The sequence below is a fragment of the Solea solea genome, chromosome 9 (assembly GCF_958295425.1).
Source record: "Solea solea chromosome 9, fSolSol10.1, whole genome shotgun sequence".
Lineage (NCBI taxonomy): Eukaryota > Metazoa > Chordata > Actinopteri > Pleuronectiformes > Soleidae > Solea > Solea solea.
The window spans coordinates 25,074,258-25,086,378 of NC_081142.1; the positions used below are offsets into that span (position 1 = coordinate 25,074,258).

General features: G+C 39.2%; 1 protein-coding gene across 1 annotated transcript; it reads right to left on the bottom strand.

Annotated features, from left to right (window-relative positions):
- Nucleotides 1–1,253: 1,253 nt before the first annotated feature.
- gorab (golgin, rab6-interacting) lies at nucleotides 1,254–11,437 on the bottom strand. The gene is made up of 5 exons (XM_058639341.1): nucleotides 11,228–11,437; nucleotides 10,778–11,102; nucleotides 8,236–8,337; nucleotides 7,667–7,807; nucleotides 1,254–4,322 (listed from the first exon to the last, which is right to left on the bottom strand). The coding sequence occupies exons 1-5, from the start codon at nucleotides 11,280–11,282 to the stop codon at nucleotides 3,857–3,859; spliced, it is 1,089 nt and encodes a 362-aa protein (XP_058495324.1). The 5' UTR covers nucleotides 11,283–11,437; the 3' UTR covers nucleotides 1,254–3,856.
- Between the last annotated feature and the right edge of the window lie 684 nt (nucleotides 11,438–12,121).

Here is a 12,121-nt window from a genome sequence, read left to right on the forward strand (position 1 = left end):
CAGAGTTGCGCTGATGTGGAGGTGAAATGCTACACGTCCAGATGGAGGAAACTCTCAGCGAAACTTTTTTCTCTCTCTTTTTCTTTGGATCTCGGACGTCTCAGGTTTCAAGGGTCTTTCTCGACCTGTCGAGGGCTGACAGCGCCACATAAATCACACTTTACTTTATAAACCCTGCACTCTCTGAAGTCCGGCCCAGCACACACACACACACACACACACGCACACACACACTCGCAGAGGTCGGATGCCTTAATCTCCGCAGTCTGCATCTTGTCATTTTTCCTTCTGTCACAATCTACAGTGTGTTTCTTTTCGATATAGAAACACATATGAGCAACCGCCCTCTTTCAAGGCGATGACAATTGTTATCTTATTCCTCCTTTTCAAGGTGACATGGTATCAGGAGGAAAAAGAGAAGAAACACTCTCTTTCATTAAATGAGTTTATTTCAAATAAAATACGACAATGATATTCTCATCTATTCAAAAGTAGCCTTTTTTATGTGGTTCTCTATTCCTCGTGTATTATTACTATGACGTAACAACTGAATCATACTGTAAGTAATAAAGTATTTCATAAAGCAAGAGGAAACAAATTAACATAACTTTTTTTAATCTAAATCCTCTGTTGGTTGAATATTTTCAGAAAATATTGACTTTGTGATAATTGCCCATGTGACCAAATGTTTGTATTTATTGACATCTGAGCCGAGTTACAGTGAAAACAAAATGCTTTTCATGAGAGTTTTAATAAAACACAGTAGTCATGTTGGTGTGTTGTGGCTTTGGGTTACATTTCTGTTCACGCATCACTGCATAAAGAATATTATTTTAACAATGTGAGCATAACTAATGACTGAACTAATGTGCTAAAGTTGAATGCCAAATAATGGGGTTAAAGTGCAATATTTCTATAATGTGAATTAATCTACGGTCCACGAAACAGTGGACTTCAAACATTGACCTTGAGCGTGTGCAGGGCCAGACTACAGGTCGGTGGCCACTCTCCCTCTCACAGCTTCTGCCTCCCAACTAATTAAAAGAGCCGTTTTTTACGGCCTCTCCTTCAGCTGGCCAGATGTGACTGAAGTGCCGTAAAATCTCCCTTTACAGAAACACTTAAAAAAAATAAAAAATAAGACTTGAAACATTGATGGGAAGCCCAGGGTGCTACTACCACTGTCTTAATTCTTTCCAGGAGCACGAGCTTCAGTCTTGCAGGTAGTGGGGACGAAACACAAGAAGAAAGAATGAATGTTCCTTAAAAAGTTTATTTTAGTGATACACATTCTTAACATTCACCTCATTTAAATACATTGTTCTCTGCAGGGTTTACTTTAAAACATTCAAACGGATAAACCAGAAAAAGGAGCAGACGGTTCAAAGTCTGCAGAGAGCATCCACATGAACTGATATCATCTTACCAGAGAGGAGGCCCACTGCTCCTCTGCTGCACTGACAACCACCAGAACCCGCTCACTTAGACCCCCTCACACACACACACACACGCGAGGACACAGACCAATTCCTGCTCGTGTTCAAGTGAAGGACCCGTGTTTCACTTTCCCAAAGAGACATCGGTCGAAAATCAACACGTTTTGTAAAATCAACATTTTCTCCTGATTTTTATGACAACTGAACATTATTGAGGAACCTGGGAAAGATTAACATAATACAGGACAGACAACAAAAGTATGCTTTTACGCACACACACACACACACATATATATATAGTGTCTACAAAACTCTGTTCTTTTAGTTTAGATTGAATAAAAAAGGTTTAAGGAAATCAACAGTCACAGTCTCTGGGTCGTCTTTCTCTTGCCGTCTTGTTTTCTGGTTGTGAGTTCAGTGTTAATCCAGACGACTGCAGTGGAAACACATCGTTGAGCTTCACTGTATTTTTATCCTAGAATTTCTTCTTTTTTTACAGTTTTACTCACTGCAATGGAGTGTTGTGTTGTTTTCATGGTGCAAATGTCAATTCAATTTAAACTGGCCATAATTATATATATATATATATATATATATATATATATATATATATATACACATATACATAAAGTTATCATAGTGAAATTTTAATTATTATTTTTTAATCTGCAATAAAATATTAAAGCTGTTTCTGGTTTTGTAAAAGCAGCTTAAAGCACTTGCTTGATATGACAGAAAGAAAAACTGCTGATCTTGGCTTCTAAGTAAATAAAAATGTCCTGCCACTTCAGTCCAGACACTTATTAAATCATAATCTGTGACCAAACGTAAACAATGCGCTCGATTGCAACTGAAAGCATTAAAAACATTAAAAAACAAAAGAGAAATCACACTTGAGTAAAGTCAGGGAAAAAGTGTTCAGATGAATCAGATGAGCAGACAACAGATGACCTGTGATGATCTCTCCATCTCTGAACCTCTTATTATTATTATTGTTTCACACATTTCCCCTTTTAAAGTGCAAATAAACCCCTAAACCACATTTTCTTTTAGGTATAAATCAGTGCATATGCACATCTAGTAATGCTATTTCTGATCCAGGTGTAAATCACCACAGTACTGAAATTATAAATGTGACAAAAATGACCAACACCAAGTTTAACGAGCCTCTGGTCTAATCACAGCGAGGCTCGTTGACCCAGACTCCTCCCTGTTTTATAAACACCGACGGTGTCACGTCGTCATCTTTCTCTCTCCACCACTCAGCACTTCACACACCTGCTGTCAAATTCACTGCCAGACCACGCCCCCTGCACTGCCCCACAGTCCCTCCCTCAGCTCTCAGCCCACTTCTTGGCAAAATGAGTTAGTGTCAGAAGAGGGGGTTAAGTTAAGCTTAAAAGGTTTCGTTACAGTATTAAAGTTAGCTGAAAGAATGTGTATGCAGGGTGAGTGACGGTGTGAAGGCTGTACACCGAGCTCAGAGGTGGGAGTGCTGTGTCATTCTCCCTCTCAGATCTCTTTATTTACATAATGTGGAAAGACAATTATTCCTGCATTCCATTTACATTGGAACTGGGAAGTGGGAGTGACATCACCCGCCCTCTAATTTGTGGGTTGTAGTAAAAAAAAAAAAAAAAAGTCATACTGACTGACACCTTTCCATTGTACAGTTCTAACTCTACTCAGTCTGGTATCAGGCATGTCGTTTTCCATCAGTTTCATAGCACTTCATAGCAAGGTGTGACTTTAAACGTGACACAAACAAGTGAAGAGCAAAGCAAACATAACATTTCCTAAATGTTGGCGATGAACTCATGTTTTCAGGATTTTTGAGTCTTTTTAATTGATCTATATTTCGACATTGTTCGCTTCGATTCTCATGTCGGACGTCGCGCTCGTGACTCTTCCAGTGACCAATCAGTGGCCGGCAGTGTGTTGACGTCACATTTTAGTATCGTGGTAGCGGCTCAGCTCGCTTGTGACCTCGTCAGAGAAGGTACCAAAAAAGCACCAAGTACTATTTCTAACTGAAACGAGTGGAGTCATGCTAGAACTGCATAATGGAAAAGCGTCACGTGTATATTGTGAAGCAAATGTGACAGAAGTGATATGAATGGTAAAAGTTGCAATGTTTGCATTAGAGCTGCTGAATCAGTTACTAAATGAGTTGATTATTAGTCGATTACTAAATTAACCGCCACCTATTTTGATAATCAATGAATGGGTTTGAAGCTTTTTTCATTATTAAAACAAGATTTTTCTGATTGCTTCTACAAAGTGAATATTCTCTGGTTCTGGAAAGCACCATATTATGGGACAAACATTCAAAAGAGGACAAGATCAAAGATGGAACAGTGTCATCAAGTCCACGTGTTTTACAGAACAGGTGAAAACAATGTCTCAGTGCTCAGTGAAGATCAGGACGCCGCACTCTCACCGTCAGCACCGTTCCCAGCGGTTGTACAGTTTTCTTCACTCTTTGGTGGTTCAGTCATCGCTTTGTGCTCCTCACCTCCTCTCTCCTCCTCCTCCTCCTCCACACTCTCCCCCTCTGAAGGTTTACAGTCTTTGGTTGATTGCACTGCTCCCTCCTGGTCCGCCACTGAACCGGTTCCCTCCTTCCCGTCTCGCTGCCCTTCCACAAAGCTTCTCCTCTTCTTCCTGTCCTCTTCCTCCTCCTCCCGTTTCTGCCTCTCCAGCTCCTCCTCGGTGGCCTGAAGTTGCAGCTGCTGCATCAGCTCCTCCAGTTTGTGGGCTTTGCGCAGCTCATTCTGCTGGATGATGGCGCAGAGGTGCTCGGTCAGCTGCTCCTTCACCTCCGTCTTCTTGTGCAGGTCAAGTTTGGCCATCACATACTCGGCCTCCGCCTTCTCATAGCGCTTCCTGTCACAGAAAAACGTGAGAGATGTTCGTCAAATACATTTTAATTTAAAATGTAAATGTAGACCGGTTTCTACAACTAATATTTACTTTTATGTCAGTGTCAATATTTCTCTTGATTTCACAATTTGAATCAAATCTAAGTAGCTCTGATTTGGTTTTCCCAATAAGCACTGTGGACGTAGAAGAGCACAGTGAACATTGTGAAACATCCGTTCATATCTGCTGTGTGTCAACATATAAGCACAAATGATGCCAGACATTGTATTTACAGGAACACCCAACTAAGTTATCGTACGATGACAAGGAACGATGTTTTATTTTAGCCAAAACACTGACGAATGGGACTGGGGATGGATCACATTACTGATAAGCATCCTGGAAAATCAGCAAAATAATAATTATGACTGCAATCACACTGTTTAAAATTTAGAATATCTCATATATATATATATATACACACACACATACATATATACATATACATATGATATTCTAAATGTTCAACAGTGTTGTGTGTATATATATATACATATATATATATATATATACACACATATATGTGTGTATGTATATATACATACACATATACACACACATATATATATACACACATATATATATATATATATATATATATATATATATATATATATATATGTACACACATACACACACACACACATATACATATCAATATGTTCTCTGGTTTTCTTTTAACTAAACACATTAGTTTTGGTCTGAAGGTCTGAACTTTCAGTCATTTTTGAGACATTCATCAGTATTTTGTGAACCGTTCATTAAAGGTGACATAGAATGCTTGTATCGCACATATATGTAAGTTATGGAGGTCTACTTACATATATTAACTTGTTTTCATGGTCAAAAACCTCTTAGTCGCTGCAAACCGCCGGTCAAAATATCTCCTCACTGACGCTCTCGTCAGCCACGCAAGAAGAACTACTAATGTACGCAACCGGATGTGTTTTTAACACATACACTTAATACATTTTTATTTTATAAATACCTTTAATAACGTAGATTTATATTAAACCCCTTATATTAAATAATAATAAAAAAATTTATATTTCCCAAAAATTAAACTACATTGGCATGAGAAGTAAATGTTTTGTGAGAAGCCCTTGTGAGAAGAGAAACATGTCTGACTACAGGACCACTGTGTGCTAATTGGTAGGAACAGAACACAGAGCAGCACATGCTGCTGTGGTAACACACCAGATGATGTCAGTCATTTCCAAAAACTGAATTTCCCCCATCAGGGTCTCATGTTTTACCTCTGCGCCATCACCACAACTGATTCAATCAACACAAGCATAGCACAGCCCAGTGTAACGAGCGTGTGAAGGTCAGGTCCACTTCCCGTTACACAAACATCTGTGATGAGGAGAGTGCAGGAGGTGGAGCCAAACAACAGGCGGCACAAGGTCAACTGCACACGTACTGGATTCACTATGAGCAAAGCATGCTTCATTACAGGTCCGTTTACAGTCTCTATAAACAACACTCTTATTTTGCTTTGGTAAAATTGTTCCTGATCCTTGTCTCGTTAGTGTGGTGTTGTCTCTGAGTGGTGGAGCAAAGCTTGAGTGGGACAGGGTTTTAAGACATTCTCTGCATCACAAAAAAGAGGTCTTATTTACTTACTGGAAAGCAGCTGCAGGGGGCAGTGTTTGGGGGTTTAAAAGGGAGAGCATTTACAGTAAATGTACTGTACATTAACTGAATATAAAATAACAGCTCCTCTGGGAGGACGCAGCAGGAAAACTGTATTGACTAATTTGACAGAATTTGACAACACCTTAGAACTTAATTTATATTATATGATTAAATGAGTTCACAACTGAGCTACAGCATGTTGATACATGGTGGCTATAACGAACTATTATTACATATTATTATATTATTAATTTAATTATTAGCTCTATAGGCCTGTCCTTCACACTCTCTGACCTTTGTTTAAATAATGACTAAAGGCAGTGTTGATCAAACGAGCATTTACCACTCATTTTATATGGGGAGCAACTTTGTATGTATGTGTGTGTAAGTATGTATAAATAGACAGATATTTATTTATTTTTATTTTTTTCTTAAATTAAAAGACGTTCTAAGATTTCCTTTCAGCTTTTACTGGTTTCTTCATTAAAACAGAATAACTTTGGTTTGCAGACAAATCATTTGAGAACATCATCTTTTTAAGGTTTCTCTATGGGACCTTCCTGACTAAATAAAGAATAAATAAATAAATAAATAACATAAAAATATAAACACTAACCATATTACTAAGACCCAACCTGCTGTTCTTCTGATTGGCTACTAATGAATATTAGGTTGAGAGCGAGTGTGTTTCTCTCAGATCATTGGTCAGTGAACAAATTGACATGATGGACTGCATCCACAAGTTCTAAAATATGTGTATACATATATGTGTATGTGTATATATATATATTTATATATATATACACATATATATGTGTATATATATATATATATATATATACATATATACACATATATATGTGTATATATATATATATACATATATGTGTATATATATACATATATACTTATACACATACATATATACACACGTGACAGAAATATACTTGCAATTTCAAGCATTTTCAAGCACTTTATACACATTCTAGCATTTTTCAAACCTTGAAAACACAACATTACACAACAGATTTTTTTTTTTTTCTTTAAATCAGCTGGGGAGGCACAGAGCAAAGAGCTCAACCCCCAAAATGCCACTGACTAGATAAAGTCAGTGGCATTTTAGTCATTTTAGTGTGTGGAAAACACTAAAATCCTCATACTACAACAAAATAAACCAGTGATGAAAGACTTGACATCTCACAGGTGAAAGAAACATCACCTGCAAAGACCTTAGTCACCTTAAATAAACTACTGAGCCAGTGTGTATGTGGAACCAATCAGCTAAATGGAACGCAGTTCTCTTTTTAAAAGTGATCAGTTACATCTGTGCTTTTCCTGGTGTGACGTGCCAAAATGTCTGCTGGTGGAAAGTCTATTGACCACACTAAGGCTCAGCTTAGTGAGACACTTAAATTAAACTGAGCCATCGCTACTGTTATTGATAACAGCTGTGACAAGTCAACATGTCTGCTGGGGAAAAGGTCTGTCACATGTGCAGGAGTTCACAGACTGAGGAGCATTTTTTGGCTGGACCGTTCTGAGTCAGTGTGTAATGATGCTTCTCTCTCTCTCTCTCTCTCTCTCTCTCTCCTGCTCACAGTCCACAGAGGTGGAGGCAGAGGCTTCTCACCAAACTGTTTATTACATTTCCTCATGTTGTGTCTCTCTACCTGGCTGCAGTGTAGTCCCAGCTGGCTTGTTCTATCCTTCCTCTCAGGATGCCGATATCGTTGGACACCATGTCATCGAGGGCCTGGAGCTCCTTCTGGATTCTCTTTAGCTTCACCGCTTCTGCCTGCGTCTGTTTGGACCTGTGGATATCAATACATTTTAATTCTAGGTCTTTATTTCACTTCCACAGTTTTTTTCCACCATTCTCATCTGTCAATAAATGATGTTACTCACAAAAGTATCCTGGGTTCATACCCCCTTTAATAATTTCACTCTTTTTTATCAAAATAAAAGATGGCATTATGCTATAAACAACCAAAATATAGTTACGCTTACACACAAGGAGAGTTCCAGGCAGAGCAGTTTACATTTAGACTGTCAAACCTACTTTATTCCTTCAGCAAATAAGCAAACAAAAGTCATTTAGCTATTTGTTGTGAAAGAACTTGTCACTATTTCAAGCACTTGATCCAGAATTCAGAACGTAATACGTAATATAAAAATCAAGCTTTTTCAAGGATTTCAAGCACAAGGACACACCCAGAGTATCAAACCGCCCTGTACTTACATCTGCGCAATAGTTTTTGCCAGAAGAGCTTTCTTGCGCTTATTATTTTCCTCCATGGTTTTTTGCTCTTGCTGCAGTTGCTCCAGACGTGTCTTCTCCCGTCTGTGATCAGAGAATTGAACAAAAAACAAAATAAATTAAAAGAGACCAAATTAAAAAAAAAAAAAAAAACAACACGCAAAGCTGTGGGATTGGCCATCTTTCCAATGTTGGCCAAATAAGACATGGCAAATTAAAGACTGTTTGATTAAAGCTCACAATATATTAAAATTCACTTCGTAAATGAAAAACGTTACAAAAAAATTGTTACAAAATAATCTAATACATTTCCAGACTACATCCATATTAACTTACTCTGAGAAAAAAAGCGATTTCAGATCAATATTATGTGAGTCCAGATGAGTATTATTTACACAAACACGCCTAAAGACATACATCATGTGACCATCCAGTTTCACTAGGCATAACAAGCTGTGTACACAATCTCTGTATTTAAAGTTAGGCTTAAAGCATCTCTTAGTTATGCTGCTATAGACCGAGACTGCTGGGGGAATTCCTGTTGTGCACTCACATTCACTCTCACACACTCAAGGTATGAATATGACTTCATTATATGTCATTAACCTTGTTCTCTCTCCCTAGTTTGTGTCTTTCCTTCCTGTCCTCGCTGTCCTCATCCTGCAGGTTGCAGGATCCAGTTTAGAGGCTATTATTATTATCATCATCATTCACATCATATCATCGCCATTATTATAGCTATGCTATAATTTAAGTTGATATATACATATATATTGATTTTATATCAACGATCTCTTGACACAATTGTTGCATTTCTGCTCCTTTTCTCCCCCACCTCTCCTCTGACCCCCAGTTTGCTTAGTTTCAGAAAGTATTTAATAATGCAAAACAATAGTGAAATTAATGTTTTAATGGAGATTTTCATTCTCTGCCGATAGTCAAGTTGTTGCTGATAAGAATCAGGAAGTGAATGTGGGAAACTATGTCTTAAGGTCTCTGATTTTAGATGTCGCTACTAAAATATAGCCCCTGAGTTTTCAAATGAAAAAGCCACCAGCAGTGTTTTAAAGGGGACATATTATGCAAAATCCACTTTTTAATCATTTTAATACTTATATTTGGGACTCTGGAGGCCCTACCAGTCGCCAAAGTGTGGAAAAAGAATACTCAAGTCATGTTTTCGTGGTCCCCCTTAGTGTAAGTATAGGTGATAAAACACGCAATGTTGAATTCCCTGCGCTTATGACGGCAGCATGCGCATTTCACCACGAATGTTACCACCCACCAGTAAGTTTACCTCGAGAGCTCCACCTTAGCTCCACCTTGTCCCTGCGAGAGTGCAGGCGAGGGAGGAAGAGCGGTATTATGTCAAAGTGGAGGGACAAGTGTGCTGTTGGTGGCTGCACAGTGGAGCACAGTGTTTTACACAAACTTCCAGCCTCAGAAGATTTTATATATGAAGCTAATGTGCCGGATAAAGTCAGCAAACGTGTGTTCGTGTGTTCGCACCACTTCGCATCAGACTGCGGCCAGCGGTCGCCGTATTTAGTCAGCGACCGTATTTCACCGACGTACAAACACACACATTTTTAAGAAAAGGTCACATAGAGCTCATAACTGACCATTCTCACGTCCTAATTAAAAATATTTGTTCAGTACGTCCTCCATGACCGGAGCACAGACTCAGTCTGATACAGTCACATACAGCGGCAGTTTATGCAGCTCGCCGCTGGCGATCAGCGGTGCTGTCCCTAAGAGTTTTTAACTGATTTACAGTTCGGCAGTGTTCGGCTCGATCCTTATGTAGGACGTCTCTTCCTGTGACGGCACTCTCGCTGTTTTCCGCGCACGCTGCCATGTTGATATTGTCAGAGAACTAGTGGAGGGAGGGGGAGAGGAATGGAGCGGAGGGAACAGGAGCTGAGCGAGCGCAGTAAAAAGGACAAATCAGAAACCCCATGGAAGAAGTGGGTGTGTGTTTGCCTGTGTCTCATTTGCATGTAAAGCGACCAGGCACAAAACCGAGCGTCCTGAAAGGGGCGGTTTTGACAGGGTTATTGTCAAAACTCCATCCTTATGGTATTTTGACCAAAGCATGTCACAGACATGTTCATTAGGACACCAGGGAACTATTTAAACTTGGGGAAATAGGGTATAATATGTCCCCTTTAATGTGTGTGTAAGATATAATGTGGACAACACTGTATTCCCTTTTTAAACAAAAAGTAGTATGAATGGAATCGAATTTAAAACCAATTTCTGCTTTAGTGTAGGCCTACTTGATATAATACTTTGTTATTACTGTATTGCTTCTGTAAATTGCTACTGAGCTGCACCTTGTCACATTTGCCATTGTACGCAGTGTTCACGCTCCCAATATGTTGGTACTCTTCCTAATGGAAACGCAAAAAATACCGACTGTACCAAACCAAACTGAGGCAGCTACACCAGTCACAAATTTAAGCCTTAAGTCATTTAACAAACTGGACCTCTACTGTGTGAATTATAACAGGGCAATACTAACAGTTCCACCTCTTGTTTCTCCAGCTCTTTGACAAGTGGGGTCTGCTCCTCTGCGGCCGGTTGGTGGTCTTTGCTCGGCTTCACCTCGCAGATCTTCGGCTGCGCATCGAGTCTCACGGCCGGAGCTCTTGCTGGAGCCGCGGGCCGGGGCTCTTCTTTGGGTGGCGGCTTCGTGAGTTGCTGCTCTGGTGGAAGGACATGACCCCCATCGACTATGTTTTTCTGAGAGGCGAGATGAAGAGCCCTCTCCCGCTGTAGTTGTTGCCGACTGCGGTTAGCTGAAGCCGGCTTCCGACCGCGGGCTGCCGCTGCGAGCCCTGCAGACTCTGAAAAGATTAGCAAACGAGATTCACACCCATTTAGATAACAGGATAAACATGTTTTGTTTGATTTAAACACTGTTAAAGCCGCAGTCAGGGACTAAGTACACGGCTAGCATTGGTACCATTACCTTTCTGCTGCAACCTCCGCAGTTCATCGTCAGAAAAACCGGCCCAGCCGCTCATTTTGAAACCCCACGCTCACGACAGTCCAAACCAGGCGACAGAGACACTACACACGGGGATGTTTACACAACTTATTAAGAATACAAATCATTTTAAAGCCAAAAATATTCTGACAACACACAGGACGGTGGACACTACACCGCCATCTTTGTTTATCAGTGCCACGTCAAGGACCCGAAAAAGACCGCTCAATGGAAGCTTCAAATATTGCCTGAACATAAAAACAATATTAACGAATTTACAATGATTAAGATGACTGCATTAATTCTCTCATTGGTATCACACATTTAAATAGGTGATTTTGTGGTGAATGAATACAAAATGATCGAGTCTTGTTTATGAGTTAATAGTTAATAACATTATTTTACTTTGTTAGTAGGCACACGTTTTGATGAACATATTGTATTGTATGTATTGTATTGCCATTCCCATTAAACTGTGTCCTGTTAAGAGATAAATCATCCATTTGCTCATTATTAACTATCAACTACAAGGCTTTTGAACATTTACAACAAATAAAGACTTTGACTAAACAGTGGGCAACAGAAGGATATTGTGTTTCACTGGCTCAGAATTGGAACAATATAACAGGTTTCTTATCAACTGCAATGATCAGTGCTGTATCTGGATAACGGGAGATTAATTAAAGAAATCCTTCATTACTGAAGTAAATAAATCAATAACAAACAGAAGAGGAGTTAGACATTCCAATTTAATAAATATCAACACCAATAATGAAACAGATTCCAAGAATACCACTTTCAAATGTGGACTATTGAATATAGTTTATAAAGTGACCTATATTTATATATTTATATAGGTCACTCTCCTCAAAATCT